At 42.2% G+C, this 22,070-nt stretch overlaps 1 protein-coding gene across 3 annotated transcripts in view; it reads right to left on the reverse strand.

Annotated features, from left to right (window-relative positions):
* Positions 1-22,070, reverse strand: part of CSMD1 (CUB and Sushi multiple domains 1) — a 1,887,231-nt gene that overhangs the window by 1,075,823 nt on the left and 789,338 nt on the right. For all 3 annotated transcript variants that reach the window (XM_056565713.1, XM_056565712.1, XM_056565715.1), the window contains exon 4: positions 12,697-12,891. In XM_056565713.1, coding sequence (XP_056421688.1) covers positions 12,697-12,891 — 195 coding nt within the window. The remainder of the gene's footprint in view (positions 1-12,696; positions 12,892-22,070) is intronic.

Below are 22,070 nucleotides of genomic sequence, written 5' to 3' on the forward strand. Positions count from 1 at the left end.
CTACTGTGTGAGACTGGCGTGCAAATTTTCGCATGTGCAAAAATTTGCATATGCTAATTCTCGCATATGCAAATTTTCACTTATGCTAATTTTGTATATGTTAATTTTCGGATATGCTAATTTCGCATATGCGAAAATTGTATGCGAATATTACGAATATGCGAATTTAGCGAATATATGATGAATATTCGTCCATATATTCGCGAAATATCGCAAATTCAAATATGGCCTATGCCGCTCAACACTACTCTTCAGGTGTAGTTTATTTCATATCACAAGAGGATCAAGTGCAGGGAGACGGTATTGGGGAGTGTTCTTGGGCCAACGCCAGCGCCCACGAACACTCCCCAATACCGTCTCCCTGCACTTGATCCTCTTGTGATATGAAATAAACTACACCTGAAGAGCAACTAACGTGGGGAGTGCGCATGAATTCTCTCTTGCTATTGGAAATAAATATGAATGCAATTAGCAATGGAGAGGCCCAGAAATATTTAGTAATTAAAACAACAGCTGATCCTAAAGCATTTATGGACACAACCCTAAAACCAGTAGTTACAAATATAAAAGAAAAAAAAAGAAAATAAACTACCCTTATCTTTGACAGAAAAGTCAGCTATAAAAAAATGTTATCCTTCCACAGGTTCTTTATTTTTTATTTTATTTTTTCGTCAATACCTCACCTGTCTGTATTCCAGATAGGTGGTTTGAAGGTGTTATCCAGGAATATAAAAACAGATAATGTACTCCAAAAACAGCACCACACCTTACCTCGGCTGTGTGTTATAACAACTTAGCTCCATTCACTTCAATGAAACTGAGATGTCATACCACACTCAACCTGAGGACAGGTGTGGTGCTGTTATTTTTTTTTCTTTTTTTAAATTATATATATTTTTTGATTCCTAAATAACCCCTTTAACCAATTTGGCAGACTTTTAAACAAGTTTACTTGGGCCAGGATAAAAGCCAGACTAAAGTTCTACTTTATACGCATGCCACATGATAAGGGAGAACTTTATATGCTAATAAAGACTCAGAGACCCATTTTGAATCATAATATATATTTGTATTTTCCTTCTGTTACTATTTAACTGCCTTAATATGCTTCCATCTCTGGTTCATCAGTTTGAGTGGTTAGAAGTTGGGATTTTAAGTTTTTCATCTGGGTATAAAAATTTGGATGCCATGTTTTTAGTATCTTCCCTTTATTTACAATGTAGCTGCTACTTTTATTGTATAGCTATTTGTTGTATTATGTCCCTGCATTTCATATATACTGCACAAACGTCAACATTTTGTGGAAACTGTATTTTCTTTATTGCTTTTCTCAATTACTGAGTTTACAAATAACTAAATTATTTCCTAAAATATAGCTAACAATACGACATGTTTATCAATCTAAAAACAAATGAGTATGCATGGTGTTATGCATAAGGCTGAAATAAAGGAGTCATTGGGGCAGGATATGGTTTGACTCGTATAAAAAGGGAAGTTTCTTATTTATTGTGGGTTTTTGTCTTATTCACACTTCAAGCTTTACAGATCCTTGAACTATTTATTAAAACAAAGACCACACAGAGAACATTGCAAACCGAATCAGAAAAAAATTTCTTCAAAAAGTTCAAGTTGCAATATTTGGTGGCCACCATCAGTGCCGCACAAGATATGAAAGAGATGATCATACAGCTAAAAGATCCCTGATGAATTAAGGCGGAGGAAATGCGTAGGATCTATGACACAAAGGAATTACAAAGCCAACTGTAAGGACCTCAACATACAGATAACTCCAAGATGCAGCTAGGTGTAAAAACGGTAATACATGGATAGCTATGGAATATATGATATTAAATTGGGATTGAGTGCCAATATACCTGCTAATATACATGTGCAATATCGGGTCTGTGTGCATTAAAGTCTATGTGCAATATTTGGAACGTGGGCATTAAGACCAAAGTGAAACATCGGGACTGTATATGTAAGAGTCTATGTGCAATATCGGGACTGTGTGCATTCAGGTCCATGGACTATATGGTGCTATATATAGGACAATGTACAATTTATGATACTGCCTGCCATGACACATAACACTCATGCTGTACGGGGACTATGTGCAATTTTTCCTACATTTTGACAGTACCTAATAGGAAAGCACCGAGAGCAGGCATAAACAGGAAATTTATGGTACATCCCATCCATATGCTGATTGATTTAACTGCACCTTATTGAAACGTAATATGGAATGGTGCAGCTTCCAATAGACTGTGGTCACAAGACACTGGTGGCGGCCGTTGCTACTAGTTAATATATCAAGACAAAAATAAAAGTAATGTTTTAAAGGTTCCCTTTACAAAAGTTTTTCTATATATGTATGTAGGCCCAGATTTATCACACTGTGTGAGGCTGGGTTCACACTACGTTTTTCAACTACGGTTCCCGCATACGTTTTCTATCAAAAACCGTATGGGAAAAAAACGGATGGAACAGTATGGGAAAAAGTAAACCGTATCCGTTTTTAAACAGTATACTGTTTTTAAAAGTGCATACTGTTCTGTCTGTTTTTATTAAAAAACATACGTTTTTGAAAATTCTGTCCATTTTTAATAGGAGGGGTCTTTGGTGGGGACTTTAAGATGCAAATGCGCATGTGCAAAGAAAAAATGCATACGGTTTTGCCATATGGAACCGTATACATGTGCATTTCTGTTAGGATTCGGCAGGCTGGATGTGGATCCTCTGTGTCAGCGAGGGATTGGCGTGGACCATACCGGTGGACCGGTTCTAGGTTGCTACTGGTATTCACCAGAACCCGCAGCAAAGTGGGATGGTCTTGCTGCGGCGGTAGCAACCAGGTCGTATCCACCGGCAACGGCTCAACCTCGCTGACTGCTGAGAAGGCGTGGGACAGAAGGACTAGACAGAGGCGAGGTCAGACGTAGCAGAAGGTCAGGGCAGGCGGCAAGGTTCGTAGTCAATGGTGATAGCAAGAGGTCTGGAACACTGGTATGGCAAACACAGTAAACGCTTTCACTAGGCACAAGAGCAACAAGATCCGGCAAAGCAGGGAAGGGGAAGTGAGGTTATATGGACGTGGAGCAGGTGGAAGCTAATTAGACTGATTGGACCAGGCCCAAATCACTGGCCCTTTAAATCTTAGAGAGCTGGCACGCGCCAGGACGTGACAGCCGGGAACCGGGACAGGTGAGTAGCTTGGGATGCGATTCGCGAGCGGGCGCGTCCCGCTATGCAAATCGCATCCCCACCGGCAGTGTCAGTGCAGCACTCCCGGTCAGCGGGTCTGACCGGGGCGCTGCAGAGAGGGGAACGCCGCGAGCGCTCCGGGGAGGAGCAGGGACCCGGAGCGCACGGCGTAACAGTACCCCCCCCCCCTTAGGTCTCCCCCTCTTTTTGTCTGCATGTCGCTTCACATGAGACGAGGCCATTGGGAGCGATTCTTGAGTTTATTTCTGGAAGACAGAGAAGTCCTGGGTAAATTCATCAATGGCAGGCAGTCCAGAAGAAGTGGGAATGGGGAGGGGGGGCAGAGGGTGAAGCTTGTCACGGGGCAGAGTGTTACCAGGAAGGGGGCTATGAGGAGGCAAAATCTCTGCTCGTTTTTTGCAAAAAACATCGGCATAGTCCTGATAGGCCTTGGGGAGACCTGGTATAGGAGGAGACACTGAGGTTTGACTGACGGGACTGGGAGCAGACGTGAGGCATTTTTTGTGGCAAGAAGCAACCCAGCTCTTGATCTCCCCGGTGGTCCAGTCAAGGGTAGGAGAATGGCGTTGGAGCCATGGCAGACCGAGGAGGACTTCAGAGGTGCAGTTGGGCAGAACAAAACATTAAATTTTTTCCGTGATGCAGTCCAATGTTCATAAGCAGGGGTGCTGTGCGGTAACGCACAGTGCAGTCCAATTTTACTCCGTTGACCGAGGAAATGTAGAGCGGCTTGACGAGACAGGTCACAGGGATGTTGAACCTATTAACAAAAGAGGCCAAAATAAAATTTCCCGCAGAACCAGAGTCCATGAAGGCCACAGCTGAGAAGGAGGAGTTGGCAGAAGGAGAAATCCGCACTGGCACAGTGAGACGTGGAGAAGCAGACTTCATACCAAGAGACGCCACTCCCACGTGAGCTGGGTGCGTGCGTTTCCCAGACGTGGAGGATGAATAGGGCAATCCACTAGGAAATGTTCGGTACTAGCGCAGTACAGACATAAATTTTTATCTCTGCGGCGAGTCCTCTCTTCATGGGTCAGGCGAGACCGATCCACTTGCATAGCCTCTTCGGCGGGAGGCACAGGGGTAGATTGCAAAGGATATTGGGAGAGAGGTGCCCAGAGATCAAGGTCTTTTTCCTGGTGGAGCTCCTGGTGTCTTTCAGAAAAACGCATGTCAATGCGGGTGGCCAAATGGATAAGTTCATGCAGGTTGGCAGGAATTTCTCGTGCGGCCAGCACATCCTTGATGTTACTGGATAGGCCTTTTTTAAAGGTCGCACAGAGGGCCTCGTTGTTCCAAGATAATTCAGACGCGAGGGTACGAAATTGGATGGCGTATTCGCCTGCAGAAGAATTTCCTTGGACCAGGTTCAGCAAGGCTGTTTCGGCAGAAGAGGCTCGGGCTGGTTCCTCGAAGACACTACGAACCTCAGCGAAGAAGGACTGAACAGTGGCAGTGACAGGATCGTTGTGGTCCCAGAGCGGTGTGGCCCATGACAAGGCCTTCCCAGACAGGAGACTAACCACGAAAGCCACCTTTGACCGTTCCGTGGGAAATTAGTCCGACAACATCTCCAAATGTAGGGAACATTGAGACAGGAAACCACGGCAGAGTTTAGAGTCCCCATCATATTTGTCCGGCAGGGACAAACGGAGGTTAGGAGCGGTCACTCGCTGCGGAGGAGGTGCAGGAGCTGGCAGAGGAGATGATTGCTTCTGTAGCTGTGGCAGAAGTTGCTGGGCGACCACCGTGGTAAGGTCAGCGACAACTGGCAGCGGGACCTCAGCGGGATCCATGGCCGCATTTACTGTTAGGATTCGGCAGGCTGAATGTGGATCCTCTGTGTCAGCGAGGGATTGGCGTGGACCGTACCGGTGGACCGGTTCTAGGTTGCTACTGGTATTCACCAGAGCCCGCCGCAAAGCGGGATGGTCTTGCTGCGGCCGTAGTAACCAGGTCGTATCCACCAGCAACGGCTCAACCTCGCTGACTGCTGAGAAGGCGTGGGACAGAAGGGCTAGACAGAGGCGAGGTCAGACGTAGCAGAAGGTCAGGGCAGGCGGCAAGGTTCGTAGTCAATGGTGATAGCAAGAGGTCTGGATCACTGGTATGGCAAACACAGTAAACACTTTCACTAGGCACAAGGGCAACAAGATCCGGCAAAGCAGGAAAGGGGAAGTGAGGTTATATGGATGTGGAGCAGGTGGAAGCTAATTAGACTGATTGGACCAGGCACCAATCATTGGTGCACTGGCCCTTTAAATCTTAGAGAGCTGGCGCGCGCGCGCCCTGAGGAGCGGAGCCGCGCACGCCAGGACGTGACAGCCGGGGACCGGGACAGGTGAGTAGCTTGGGATGCGATTCGCGAGCGGGCGCGTCCCGCTATGCGAATTGCATCCCAGCCGGCAGTGTCAGTGCAGCGCTCCCGGTCAGCGGGTCTGACCGGGGCGCTGCAGAGAGGGGAACGCCGCGAGCGCTCCGGGGAGGAGCAGGGACCCAGAGCTCGGCGTAACAATTTCCCATTGAGGTCCATGTTAAAAAAAAGGTATGCGGTTGCAATACGGTTTTAAAACTGGACTCAAAACCGTGGTTGAACACGGTTTGGAGTACTGTTAAAAACCGTATTGCAAGCAAACTGTACGCAACCGTATGCATGAGGGTGCATACAGTTTGCAATGCTTTGCCTATGTATACAGTTTTCAATACCGTTCCATACGTTTTCTCTAATCAAAACGTATGCAGGAACCGTAGTTGAAAAACGTAGTGTGAGCCCAGCCTGAGAAAAAAAAATAGAGTTATTTTCCCACAACAACCAATCACAGATCAGCTTTCACTTTACCGGAGCTCCTTAGCTGAGTTGTAATTGGTTGCTGTGGGAAAATCTCTCTATTTTTTCTCTCCCACAGTTTGATAAATCTGGGCCATAGTGTGTATTTGGATAACTGGTAGCTTTTATCACTTTCCGCAGCCAATACAACTGCTTAAATCTGCCAAAATTCAGATGTTCCTGGATTTTTACTAATTACAGTAAGTGTCCTCAAATTACCACACCAGATTTATCTATTAAATTGTATTATACAGTGAAAGGTTTTAGCTTGGAGAACAAACCTGGAAAACTGAGAAATGTTCACGATGCCAGCAATGATAACTATGGGAGCTAATTTATGTAAATTAAAAAAATAAGAATTCCAGTATTGCATAATTACATAATTATGTAAATAAATGTTTATCTATATCTTAAGTACATATTAGTGTTGCTTGCGAATATTCGCAATGCAAATTTTATTCGCGAATATCGCATATTCGCGAATTCGCGGATATAGCACTATATATTCGTAATTACGAATATTCTTTTTTTTTCTTCACAGTACACATCACAGTGATCACCCTTCTCTGCTTCCAGCTTGTGTGGTGTAAAGAAGGCTCTAATACTACTGTGTGAGACTGGCTTGCGAATTTTCGCATATGCGAAAATTTGCATATGCTAATTTTTGCATATGCAAATTTTCACTTATGCTATTTTTTTTATATGCAAATTTTCGCATATGTAAATTTTCGCATACGCAAATTTTCACGTATGCAAAAATAAAATGAGAATATTATGAATATGCGAATTTAGCGAATATATGACGAATATTCGTCCATATATTCGAGAATATTCGCGAATTCGAATATGGCCTATGCCGCTCAACCCTAGTACATATTGGTTTCCTCATTTCCTTTTCTATATTTATTTTAATCCTATACAAAGATGATAAACAATGTGATACAGTTTTCCTGATTAGTTTTCCTCATTAGTGCTCATTGAGAGCGCTTATGTGCATAGCATCGACCCGGAGAAGTCGACGTTACGCCCCCTCCCCATACAGTTCTATAGGAGAGGCGGGGAGACACAAACGCTGTCTCCCCGCCTCTCCCATAGAACTACATGTTGTCGGCCTCAAAGTCACGCTGCGGCCGCGCTATTAGCCACGGGTCCTGGACATTGTTGGAGGCCGTGCCCCCGAGTTATAGAACGGGAGTGGACTCAGGGCATACAGGTACACCCTTGGTCCTTAACAGGTTAAGGGGTTAAATAAATTATCACATGGGGAGATACAACATATGTTTATGTTTATTTTTGTTTACATTATTTAATAAAAAAATGGAAAAAGGGATGTCAAACTTTTAATAGGAAAGGGGTTAATTTACATTTGTTAACTTTTTTCAAATTTTTTTGTTTTACTATTTTTTTGTCACCATAGAAGACTATTACATGCAATCTTCTGATTGCATATAATGTTCAATGCGGCACCATAGAGCAGCATTGATCAGTGTTATTGGTGTTCCATTGCTCCAGCCTTCCATGGCTGACTGGAGCATTAGAACACCAATTGAACGCCAATGATGAAGGTAAGGGCGCTCTTGCTGTCCTCTCAGCTGATTGGGACATAACAATTTCACCCTGGTGGTCCTGATCAGGGATTGTTATTTTTAACATTTTAAACTCAACAATCAATTTTGATAGAGGTGTTCAAAGGGTTAAAGTCAGGCATTGGTCCGATCAGTGATGTCCGGTATTAGCCATGGATCCCGGCTGCTGATAGCAGTCAGGACAAACTGGCTATTATGCGCATTCAGCTGCTGAGCACGCTTCATAGTTTGGGAGCGGGACAAGGACATACACATGCGCAAGTTAGTTAGTAATACAAGTTAATTAGTAATAGTTCACTTGTCACACTATATGTGTACAGAACGGGGCTTCTCTGCACTGTACTAACATGATGTAGTGTCTGACAGTTCAAGGTGATAAAGGAGTTGTTAGATGGTCTCTTGTGGATATACTTTGTTCGGCACCGTGCCGATGTTAGGAGCATTGAGCAGGGCTGATATACAGCATGCTGATGTGCTCTGCAGCGCTGTAGACCCCTTATTAGTGGCCCACTCTACCCTGGCGGCGCAGGGATGGTACGTTTTGAGTGGGATGGGGATTGTAGTTAAATCTCTCTTGCCTGTATAGCTCAAGATATTTTCGGCTGGTACGCTCTGCAGTGCTGTAGACCCCCTATTGGCTGACCAACCCACTTGAGGCTGTACACCTACTATCCCTGTGCCATCAGTGCTGCTCAGTGCTCCCAACATCGGCACAGTGCCGTACAAAGTATATCTACAAGACACCATCTAACAACTCCTTTGTCACCTTGAACTGTCAGACACTACATCATGCTAGTACAGTGCGGAGAAGCCCCGTTCTGTACATATATAGCGTGACAAGTGAACTATTACTAACTAACTTGCCAATTGGGGAACTGTTATCATATGAACTTTTAAGAGCATTTATGTTATGAGCATTTGCATAGTATTCCATGTGTTTTTATCATATTTTATTCAATTGTGGTTTGTCTGATGCAAGGGCCCTGCAGAAGACACCACAGTGAGTGCTATTTATTGTCTAATAAAAATGTTTTAAAGTATATTGGACACCTTTTATCTGTCATTTTACATCATATACCTAGCAGAACTGTTCAATTAAATATAGTTAGATCACTATACTACTGTTCTATTCAAGCCCAGGCTTGAGGAGAGTGCACCCCGAGAAATGTATACATGGTATTACAAGGCTTTGTGAATTGAAAATTAAAAGAGTTAAGGATATTAAAATGCAAGGAGGAAAAAATGTAAACACACAAATAAAAAAAGCCCTGCATCATTACGGGGTAAAAGTATTGCATATAAATTTGGGCCTAAAAATGTACCTTCTTATCTTTAATATCAGGCTGTGTGTGACAAATTTACCCATTTTTTTTCTACACTTAACACTCCATTGATTCTGCAAGTTTAGTCTGGGTTCTTATTCTGTAAGATGGAATTCTTAGTGTGAGTTAACATATATCAGGCATCTGGCATAGTTTCCCTCCAGCGCGCACAATCATCCAGTGTCTCAATTTTGATGCCGGATGGTTGGATTTACCAGAGGCCGCTGTGCAGAAACAATGGACCCTGGATGCCATACAACTGATGACAACTTGTTATCAGTCGTGGCATCAGTTGCATCGAGATCTAGGCTGAGTTCATCTATACCGGATGCCGGACATATGTGAACCCAGCCTTACAACTACTATAGAATTATTTGGCAAAGGTCTAGGAAGATCAAGCGCATGTAAGGCTAGGTTCACATAATATGTCTGGCATCCAACATAAGTGAACTCAGCCTAAACTGATGTAACAACTGATGACAAGTTGTCATTAGTTGTATGGCATCCGGCATCCATTGTTTCTGGACTGCGGACCAGTTCTAGTATCAATTTCCCTCCGGTGCACGCCAGAGTGAAACAATGCTGGACGCCTGATATATGTAAACCTAGCCTTAAATAGCAGGGTGCTAAATGACTTCACAAACAAGTACAATTTCATCACTGTGATATAATGGTCACTTTAGATGCCACTGTCAGGTTTGACAGTGGCGATGTAAAGGGATTATAGCTGTTAGTGGTGGCCCCCAGATACTGAATTCGGCTGGGGGTTGCAGGTTGTGGAGCAGGCTCGAGTCAGAAGCCTGCTCCATACACCCTGAGCAACACCATGGTAGACTAGATCAGTCGTGAGACACACAGGGGTTAAATTATAATGAAAACAAAAGTCACACAAATGGCACTGATCAAAAGTTTATATAACCTAGAACTTTTGGCCTTGTTACATACAGACAAGATGACACAGGCATGTTAATACACCAATTAAAGGTAATTTCCCACACATGTGGCTTTTAACCCCTTAAGGACACAGCCCATTTGGGCCTTAAAGGGGTTCTCCGGTGCTTAGACATCTTATCCCCTATCCAAAGGATAGGGGATAAGATGCCTGATCGCCGGAGTCCCGCCGCTGGGGACCCCTGTGATCTTGCACGCGGCACCCCGTTTGTAATCAGTCCCCGGAGTCCACTGATTACGGGCGACCACAGGGCGGGCGGCGTGTGGCGTCACGTCTGCACCCGCGTGTGACATCATGCTCCGCCACTCAATGCAAGCCTATGGGAGGGGGCGTGATAGCCAGCCGATACCAAATATATATATAAAATATTTTTTTTTACACTTTTTGGGGGTAAAATAGGGAAAATGGGACAATTTAGGTTTTTATGGGGGAGGGTTTTTTCATATTTTTTTTACTTATTTTTTTTTACTTTTATTTTTACACTCATAGGGGACTATTTATAGCAACCATTCGATTGCTAATGCTGTTCAGTGCTATGTATAGGACACAGCACTGATCAGCATTATCGGTCCTCTTCTGCTCTGGTCTGCGGGAAGGCAGATCAGAGCAGAAGACTCCCGGAAGGCAGGTGAGGGGACCTCCATCTGCCGTGCAGGATGATCGGATCGCCGTGGCAGCGCTGCGGGCGATCCGATCATCCTGTTAAGTGACTGCGATGCTGCAGATGCCGTGATCTGGATTGATCACGGCATCTGAGGGGTTAATGGCTGACATCCGCGGGATCACGGGTGTCCTCCATTACCGGTGGGTACCTGGCTGCGATCCACAGCCGGGACCTGCCGCGCATGATGCCGGCATCGCTCCGATGCCCGCGGTTATGCTCAGGACGTAAATGTACGTCCTGGTGCGTTAAGTACCACATCCCCAGGACGTACATTTACGTCCTGCGTCATTAAGGGGTTAAACTATACAGTATATAGGGAAATTTAAAAGAAAGATTTTGGAGGGTTTCACTTACACGCTGTACATTTTATGGTAAAAATTACGATACCCATGTGTACATGCTTTTCTATTCTTGTACAGCTTTTAAATAAACTCAAACTTTTTTTTTACAAAATAAGAATGTTTAAAACATTTTGACCACCTATTTCTCATTTTTCTGTATACAGGGCTTTATGAGAGCTCATTTTCTGCAAGGTGATCTGTATTTTTTTATGTATGTGTCTTTATGTATATGTATTTTATTTGTACTTGTTTTTTTATTACATTTGTTTGGCATGTGATGTGACCAAAAGGCAGCGATTTTTGAATGTTTTTTTATTTTTTTTTTATTTTTATGTTTACTCCATTCACCGTATGGTATCATTAATAATATATTTTGATAGTTCAGAGTTCAGACATTCACGCACATGTCAATTTTTTATTGGGGGTGGGGCTTTTTCACTTTTTTTTACCATTTATTTGACATTTTTATGTCCCCATAGGAGACTATTTAAAGATGTCATTAGATTGCTAATACTGTTCAGGCAAAGCACTAATCAGTATAATGGGCAATCTATTTCTAATTGCTGATTTTTGGTCACATTACAGCCCAGAAAAAAAAGGGAGAAAAAGTTATCAAAATGTTACAAGTACACACAGGTGAAAGCGATTAAAACTTTAGATCAGGGACCAGAATATGAGCCCTTATAGAGCTCTTTATTCACAAAAAAAAATTTATTATAGGGGTCTGAAGAGGGTAATTTCAAACATATCTATTCTGTTAAAAAAAAAATTGCCTTTTTTTAAAGTAGTAAAAAATTAGAAAATAATTTAAACATGGGTATTGTTTCAATCATATTGACCAACAGTATATAGAAAACATGTAATTTTTACCATAAAGTCCACTACCTAAAAACTTAAACCCCCAAAGTTGGAAAATTGGGGTTTATAGTAAGATTAAAGGCGTCAATACAAAATACAAATAATTGCTCAGAAAAATAAAGACAGGGATCTGTAGGTAAAAGAAAAATTGTTATGGATCTTAAAAAGTAAGGAGAAAAAAAGAAAATGTTAAAGTGAAAATTGTCTGTGTCCTCAGGGCCAAAATGGGCTGTGTCCTTAAAGGGTTAATATTTAGACAGTGTATATACATAATCCAGACAGTCTGTAGATGCGTAAAATGTATCAGTTAATGTTATATATACATTTTTTCCCAATGCTTCAGACACTATTGTCAAACGTTTTGTCTCACATAAGTTGGCTTATTTTATGCCAATATTTCTGGTCCTATATGCCAGATTTGTTTGCATAAAAGGAAACAGAATTCTGACAAATTTGGAATAATAAAACTAAACAAATGTTATTGTGTTTTTATTGTGTTTTTTGTCTTGTCCATAGTGCTCTCTGCTGACACCTGATGCCCGTATCAGGAACTGTCCAGAGCAGGAGAAACTCCTCACCTATGCTTAACCTATGCTACTCCGAACAGTTCCTGACACTAACAAAGGTGTCAGCAGAGAGCACTGTGTACAAGACAAAAAATGAAATTCAAAAAGCAAAGAATTTCCTCTGTAGAATACAGATGCTAATAAGTACTGGAAGGATAAAGATGTTTAATAGAAGTAATTTACAAATCTGTTTAACTTTCTGGCACCAGTTCATTTAAAGAAAAAAAAAAAAGTTTGCCAACGGACTACCCCTAGGTTATACAGTATATTTTTTAAATACTTTTATTGTATATACTTAAAAAAAAAAAAAAGTTAGAAAAAAAAAAGGATTTTTTTTAATTAAATAATCTCCTACCTCTGCAGAATGGTGATGGAAAATCCCATGAAGCTCCATTTCCTGGACTTACAATGCATGTCAAGGTAGAATGACCCTCAAGAATATAACCAGCAACACAGTTATATCTGATTTTGTCTCCAATATTGAATCTTGTTCCATGCAGAACTCCTTTAATTATTTCTCCAGGATTTCCACAAGTATGACTTGGTAACACTAAAATAAAGAATAACATACATTAACTTTCCACATTCTAATATAAGGTATTGCTAAAAATGATTCTTGTCAATTTTGAAGTAATAGCAAAGACAGAATATGTAAATGAATTAAAACATTCAATTTCAGGTAGAAAAGTTAGAGGAAGCATGGCCCTGGACAACCAGTGAATTGAAAATGGTATTTTCCACACAGAATACAGATTTATATTTTGAACACTATTAAGTTCTATAGGAAGAGGATTGATTTGTAATCCTGAAAAATCCCTCACAACCGCAACAGGCTGTCATACACAGCAGAGTACTCGACTCAACTCTCAGGAGCAGAGCTCTGATCCTCACAGTAAACCAGGTAGAAGTTGCGGTCGGTAAGACTGCCATCTACAGTGCTGACAGGGTAAGGACGCTTCCCCTGTCACCCACCGGGTTCCAAAGCATGCCAAATTTTGGAATTGTTAACAAATTATAGCTGATGGTATTGACCAAAATTTATCACTAACATAAAGTACAATGTGTCACGAAAAAACAATCCCAGAATCACTTCTAAATTAAAGCATCTCAAAGTTATTAACACATAAATGAAGGCAGATCAAATTAGAAAAATAGGCCTTGGTCCTTAAGGCCAAAACAGGCCACATTATTAAGAGGAAAAAGAGTAATTGGATAACACAAATTGTAATTATTTTTCAATTAGAATTGTTTAAACCAATGCTTTTATTTGTAGTGTTGCACTTGATTTATCACTACTTGGTAAGTCCAGGCGCATCCGGGGCAGCCGATGACACAGAAATCTACCCAGCTCGGAGCAACTACAACTACAATTTACATCTGCTAGTAGACATAAATTGTAATACATTTGGTGCGTGGAATCAGCTACGCCACCTTTGCATAAAACCAAGCCCCTTGCACTATGACCCACCAACTTGATCAGTGCCGCATAGAATGGCAAAATAAAAAATAAAATCATTATTTTTCTTTTACAAACCTTAGATATGCACAAAATTGGGCAACTTTGCTGATCTGTGCTAGGCATATGCAATCATAAATTCCCCTCAAAGTTCTGTGAATACACTATTATTCATTATTAGTGATTCATAAGTTGTTAAAATCACCACAAACCTAAAGTGATTTGAGCTAAAACTATGTTCACACAGCAGAATTTCCTAGCATAATTCTGTGGAAATATTTTGCTTGAAAATTCCGCTATAGCAGAATCCCATTGATTTCAGTGGGATTTTGCTGCACTGTGCACATTTCTGCCGCGGAAACGTTGAACCTGTTCAATCCTTCTGCGGATTATGCTGAGAAATGCATTGCCATCTATGGAGATGGCGCATTTTCGAGTAGTCCTAGCACCACCAAAACAAGCAAATGTGTGGAATAATCGCCTATGTTTTCTGGGAAACATTCCACACATTTTGAACCATGTGAACATAGCCTTAGTGGACAATTCAAGGGCTGTTTTAAAATTCAATCTGCAAAACTGTGCTGATTAGCAAATGTTGCTAATGGGTCAAAGTAGATAAAGCCCTACTGCTATAGGTGTGAAGCTCATATGTAAAACATATTACATAGGAACTTAAAATGCACATGTGATTCTGAATTCACAGAATAGGATTGATATACTGGCCCTTATTTACTAAGAGTGTTGTGTAGGTTTCTTTGTGGGTTTTAATTCCCTACAATTAATTTTCCACGGTATTTACTAAGGTTTCCCTACATTTTCCACTTTCCCTACACTTTGCTTTTTTTACACATGCTCTGACCTGTAGGGTTTTCCCTCAGTTCAAATCCACCACATTTTATGTGGAAACCTTAGTAAATATGTTGGGTTTTTGGGAAAATTTCAGGAACATGCCCCTTTTCAGAGACCACACCCCCTTTTTCTGGTGGACATGCCCCTTTTTGGGGGTTTTCATAGCAAAATGGAGAGTTAGTTGGTTTTTTTTCAATTCTGGCGCAAATTCTGGCACAACATCTGGTGCAGACAGAATTTCTGGAGCAATGCGACAGAATCTGGTGCACAACCCGAAAAAAATTTCGGATTTGCAATAGTAAATTAGAGCCACTGTATTTTGTAACTTTTTACATTTTCTTAGTCCTAACCGTCTCTGAATCGCTACTGGTCCCAATTCCTTCCAACTCAATGATCTTGGAGAAATATCCGGGGCCAGGTGTATCCACCAGTTGTTATGCCCCATCTGAAAGATAATAAATATTCTCTAAAATATTCTAAAACACTAGTCCTGATTTATCAAAATGTGTAAAAGAAAAACTGGAAAGATTTTCCCATAAAAAAGAATCACAGCTCAGCTTTCCTATCCTGACGAGCTGTGGTAAAATGAAAGCTGAACTATGATTTGCTGCAAAATCGTCAAAATCTCTTTTTTTTCTCTTGCACTATTTGATAAATCAGGGTCATTGTGTATAAAGAAGTGTAGGAAATAACACCCCATTGCTCAATAAATATAGACATATCAATATGTGAAAATTTTTTGTATAAAGGTCCCACATTTTCATGGGGGGGGGGTACTCGGTGTCAACAGATAACACTTTATAGACATGTTTATCCTTGGAGGCTTTGCCCCCCAAAAAAGGTAGTGTGGCTGTAATGATGCATGTTTTTCTGACTACTTTACTTATGAAAAAGGTGGATTTCTAGAGCAATTCTTGGCACAGCTGAAAAGAATAAATAAAGACAAGACATAAATTACTCTGCCTTTCACATTTAGGCAGGGTAACACCTGGCCTAAACCTACTAATGAACATGCTCCAACATAGTAAATATCCCATGTAAACTACACCACACACAATGCAGTTGGCATATCGGACAGTCAGCAAAGAACAGTAAATTCCCCCAGTGTTTTTTTTGTTGTTGTTGTTTGTTTGTAGTTTTGATGAGGTTTTATTACCAAAGTAAAAGATAGTTCAAGCAGCAGGAGAAGTACCTTATATACTCGAGTATAAGCCATCCCGAATGTAAGCCGAGGCCCCTAATTTCACCCCAAAAACCCAGGAAAAGTTATTGACTCGACTATAAGCCTAGGGTGGGAAATACATCATCCCCCCATGTCATCATCCAGACCCCCATCATTATCACCCCATCATCCTGTCATCATCACCTTGTCATTATCACCCCCGTCATTATCACCCTCGTCATCATCCCCCCTCATCACCTCGTCCATCTTCACAGTCCATTCTGCCTTGACGCCACCGCGCAGGGATGTTCATGCGCAGGGACATCACGGATATCTGCTGCGCATGGACGTTCCTGCACGTCGTTGTCAAGGCAACATCACTAGTCCGGGGATGGCCCAGAGAGGAGAAGAGAGCCTCCCGGTGAAGATGGACAGCCCGGAACAACTAACACTCCCCACCGGACGGTCCCTGTAGCATGGATGGCCCGGACCAGCTCACCCTTCCTTCCCACCGAGGGGAGGTGAGTAGAAAACAAAAGGGGTCTGGATGATGACCAAGGTCGCAGTGGTCTTCAACCTGTGGACCTCCAGATGTTTCAAAACTACAACTCCCAGCATGCCCGGACAGCCGATGGCTGTCCGGGCATGCTGGGAGTTGTAGTTTTGCAATATCTGGAGGTCCGCAGGTTGAAGACCACTGAGAAGGGATTGACAGGTGGAGATGGACGGCCAGGCCATCCCCTCACAGCTAAAGCCAGAAACGTTTTTTTGTTCACTCGAGTATAAGCCGAGGGGGGTGCTTTAAGCACGAAAAAAACTTGTGCTGAAAAACTCGGCTTCTACTCTAGTATATACGGTATACATCTTAAATGCCAGAAAGCTGACTTAAACTGTGAGATGCAATTCTACAAAAAAAAAAAAAACCTTTTAATAAGCGTTAGGTATTCTGCTCACACAGAAATACTCGCAGGTTTTCACATTCACACTAAGCTAAGGTCAGAGATATGATATTTAATGCATTATCTGGTTCACCCTGCTTAAACTAAATAGTAAATCCCCCAACAACATTTTGTGTGATGGAAGTAAAGCAGTTGCTGTACCCCAGAGTAGTCCCAGTTTTATCTTGTTATGTATCTGAGACAACACTATTTATTATTTATATATCCCTGGGACACATAGTGTAACTTGCTTACATGGAACTGCATTGTGTTAACACAGGGCACATCTCCAGAGTAATGCATGGGAATGTGTTTTGTTTTCCATCTTTTCTCTTAAAATTGTGGATGTTCGACACATATCCATTACCAGTGAGATTCAAGAGCAACATATACAATATGTCAACTGTGATAATGCTGATAATATACCTAATAGAATTGATATTTATTTGTCTGCCCAATGTGTTTTATTTGTTGGGAGGGGAATTCATGAAAAACTATTCACTCCTTAGTGTCTAATACAACAGTAACATGACAAGATATTTTATTTATAAGGCTTGGTTCACATATGTCTGGCATCCGGCATAGGTGAACTCAACCTAAATTTCGACACAACTGAAGCCACAACTGAGGACAAGTTGTCATCAATTGTATGGCATCCGGCGTCCATTGTTTCTGCACTGCAGACAGGAGAACGCAGCAAGCTCCCTCCAGCGTGCCCAACCATCCAGCGTTAAAATTAGGACGCTGGATGATTGGGAACTGTCCCATTCAAATGAATCAGTTTTCCTCCAGTGCACGCTGGAGGGAAACTATGGCGGAAGCTTGATATATGTGAACCCAGTCTAACATTTTAATACCAAGTTTTTGAAGTAATCATATAGAGAAAAAATTTTCTCTTTTTCTCAAAGGGTTTATTTATTTTTTAATGCAGAGTTCAGTTTAGAAGATACTTGCCAAAAAATATTTTCCAATCCATAGAGTAGATAGATAGATGTCCAGCAAATGTTACATAGATTCCGAGGTATTTAAACCATGTGATACAAAGAATTAATACACAGCATTATTTTTTCCATAAAAGCCTGCTAATAAAATTCATGTTGGCTATTATAGTGGAAAAATTGGCGATGCACTTTTTTTTATGTGCTAATTTTCATCTGCAAAAAAAAAAAAAGTTTTATCATTGATTATGGACCAAGATTTGTGAAATAAAATGTTGCCAATTTTTCGCTGTGTGAATCTGGTCCTTTGATACACAATACAATGGAGCCTGCTGTATTTGGGGTCACATACCCACAGACTAGTAAGAGTGCCCATGCTGCCCCAAAAACTGCCTACATTAGGCATGATTATGAGAACTGGCCTATGAAGTAACATATGAAAGTGGCCAGATTTGAAATCCCATTCTATTTATATCTTGTGGTTGGCTATATTGCCAGGAGAAGAGATGGCACTAGATGGAACAATGGGTTGACGGCAAACAGACAGAAGCAGTGTGAAATTCTGTGCAATGTTCTGCAGGAAAGCTTTCTGTTCTGATATTTATGTGAATTGACATGTTCCACCTATCTAAACATGTAACACCTGATATGTATCACCGACCCGAATATACATCCCTAACGGCAGGGGCCATGTTCAGCAATATAATGCTACCTACCACACAGCAAAAATTGTCCAGGAATGGTATGGGGAAAATAACAAAGAGTACAAAGTGTTATCAATACCTTCAAATTCGTTTAGCTATGAAAAGCTGATCATCTCACACCATGCACCCTGACAAAGCAAGGGGTTCCTTGTGAAACGCGTTGTCTTTGTACACTTTTTAAATCAATAAACCTGCTTGGTTTTACCTCCGCTGCCCTCTGAATTTTGTGACAGGCAGCATCCCTGCAGTGTCGGACAGCGATCCTCACCAGTGAGGGGTGCTCACCTCTCCAAACCTTGACCATGCATCTGAAGATATACTGAGTTTAAGGATAAGTTAAGAAAGGACATACAGTGGTCCCTCAACATACAATGGTAATCAGTTCCAAATGGACCATCGTTTGTTGAAACCATCGTATGTTGAGGGATCCGTGCAATGTAAAGTATAGGACAATGGTCTACAACCTGCGGACATCCAGATGTTGAAAAACTACAACACCCAGAATGCCTGGACAGCATGCTGGGAGTTGTAGTTTTGCAACATCTGGAGGTCCACAGATTGAAGACCACTGGTATTGGAGGCTATACTCACGTGCCCCCGCCGCTCTGGACCGTCACCGCTTGTAACCACTGCCCTGGATGTCGCCCTCCATCGCTGTTGCTGCATACCCGGGGTGTCCCCGATGCTCCGGCAAGGCCTCTGCTTCCCTGGCATCCTCGCTCTCCGTCGCACGCTGCTCCTATTGGATGATGGAAAGGCGTGCGCAGTGACGGGATGACGACAATGGAGAGCGCTGACGATGCAGGGGATCCGGAAGAGGACGGGCCGGAGCCCCGAGGACAGGTAATTGATCGTCAGCGGACCACACGGGGCACCGTAAATGGCTATCCGGTGGCAGCTGAAGCAGTCTACCCTGCCGGATAGCCGTTTATGCGATGGCCCCGACATACAAAAGCATCATATGTTGATGCTGCCTTCAATATGCGATGGCCTCTGAGAGGCCATCGTATGTTGAAATGTTCGTATGTCGGGGCCATCGTAGGTCGGGGGTCACTGTATTTCTACCTTTACCCTTCTCCTAAATTCTACAGTAGGCACTATGCATTCTGGTAAACCCAGATGTTCATCAGACCAAATAGTGATATAGGATTTATCTTTCCATAAAAGATGTTTCCACTTCTCCAGAATCCAGTGGTGGCATGAGTTACACTACTCCAGCCATTTAATGCCATTCAAAATGGTGATTTGTGCGTCAGCAGTACCAATGTTTGTACCTTATTTGTGTAAAGTCCATTCCAGATCTAGTCTTGATCCCTACAGTGACTGAGGCAACAGAGAATAGACAATTTTTATTGGCCAAATGTTTAAGCACTAAGTGGTATTTTTCTTGCATGGTTTCACCTATTGTGATTCCTTTACACAATAAAAGTTGTGTACTAAGACAAATAGCTGTGAACAAATAACTAAAAATATGCTTTAAGTCGTTCACCACAAAGGATCCTAATATTGTACTTTATGTTCTATGAGTCAGCATTGTCAGCAGGAAGAAAGTTCGAGTGTCTTGCACTTACACTTCTGCCTACTTGACTGTCTAGTATTTTGTTGTGATTCCTAATTCATCAGCATTCAGTCATCTTTAAGCTTGGACTAGGGATTTGTAATCACCCAACGCACTAATCACTTACATTATAACACATCTGGCTTTATAAAACATAGTATCCAGCGTCTTTATGTTAAATGAATGTGGTATACAATTAAAGCAAATTGCTAATACATGAATATACATTTACAATCAGTGATTTACATACACACGCCTACGTACTAAAATACTAAAAACTCCAAAGTTTCCATTGTGATTGACTTGGCTCAGATATAATGCACGTTTATCTAATGATGTTTAAAAAGTTTCCAAAAAGCTGACATGCCTGTACGGATTGCATGAATTTGACACAGGGGAAAATATAATATAAAAATCAGATGACGTCTCAGTACAATTTCCACACATTTATCAGAGCATTTAGTAGGTTTTTTTTGCTTAAAATTGTTGCAAAAAAGTCGCACTTGCGACTACTCTCTTTTTTCTGCTTACCAAAATCTTGCTTACCAAAGCAAAAAGTGATTTTTGACTTGCAGTGGTCAGAGATTTATCAAGAGCGAAAGTCGCAAAAAAGTTGCATTACATGAAAAAACCTACTAAATAAACTCCAGCTCAGACATGGAGCAGAAAAAGCCACTACCAAAGCAAAAACAGAAAAATTGCTTACGTGAAAGAAATGTATCAACAGGCTGAAAGCAATTGATAAATAAGTTGCACATAAGCAAAAAATTTGTAAGAAAAAAATAACTAAAAAAAAAGGAATACATAAGCAAACATTGATAAATGTCCCCCTTAGTGATTGGCAAGATATTGGTTTCATCACCTGTTTACAAATTTCAGCCTGGGAGAAAGGCACAAAACACTTGCCAATGAGTAGGGTTCCATCCTTAACCCCTACAGCAAATGGACGTTTATGAACGTCCATTTTTCCTGTGACTTAAGGCAAATGGACGTTTATAAACGTCCAATGCATTTTCTATCACCATGTCCGTTGGCATGGTGATAGAAACGTCATCTCAGCTGTTCTGGACAGCTGACCGATGACACTATGCAGCTGGGGACCAATCAGACTGGTCCCCTGCTGCTGATCGTTGTCATTAGTCAGTCAGTAAGTGACTGACTAATGACAAGGACCTGCAGGATTCCGGGCTGATCGGGTCTCTGGTGACCAGATCGCCCGGAAAATAAAGATGATCGGAGCTGTCAGAGACCGCCCCAATCATCTTAAGGTATAGGAGCGAGGTGGCAGCTGCCACCTAGCTCCTAAACCCTGCCATTGGTCGTTAGGACTAGCGACCAATGGCAGGAGGGGGGCGGGGGGTTAAAGTTGAAATCCCCGCTCTGCCCCGCTGCTGGATGTCGGGGCAGAGCGGGGGGAAGATGGAGGAGGGTCCCGGGACCGGCGATCATGTCCCGGGACCGGTGATCATCGCGGGATCGGCAGAGGCATCACGGGACTGGTGGAGGCAGCGGCAGACGCAGCTGTAAAGATCAGCGGTAAGTGATCTTCACTGCTGCATCCTAGGAGTTGCCAAACTACAACCAAAGCCTGTCTGGGCATGCTGGGAGTTGTAGTTTTGCAACATCCGGAGAACCACATTTTGGACACCACTGTGCAGTGGTGTCCAAACTATAGGCCTTCCAGATGTAGCAAAACTACAACTCCCAGCATGCCCAGACAGTCCAAGCATGCTGGGAGTTGTAGTTCTGTAACATGTGGCTCTTCAGATGTTGCAGAACTGCAACTCCCAGCATGCCTTGACAGTCTGGGCATGCTTGGAGTTGAAGTTTTGCAACATCTGGAGGGCTATAGTTTGGACACCACTGCAAAGTGGTGTCCAAACTGTGGCCTTCCAGATGTTGCAAAACTACAACTCCCAGCATGCCCAGACAGGCTTTGGCTGTCTGGGCTTGCTGGGAGTTGTAGTTTGGCAACAGCTGGAGGCACACTGGTTGGGAAACACTGAGTTAAGTAACAAACTCTGTGTTTTGCAACCAGTGTGCCTCCAGCTGTTGCATAACTACAACCCCCAGCATGCCCTTCAGTTGTCACTGCATGCTGAGTGTTGTAGTTTTTGCAACGGC

The sequence above is a fragment of the Hyla sarda genome, chromosome 3, assembly GCF_029499605.1.
Source record: "Hyla sarda isolate aHylSar1 chromosome 3, aHylSar1.hap1, whole genome shotgun sequence".
Classification (NCBI taxonomy): Eukaryota; Metazoa; Chordata; class Amphibia; order Anura; family Hylidae; genus Hyla; species Hyla sarda.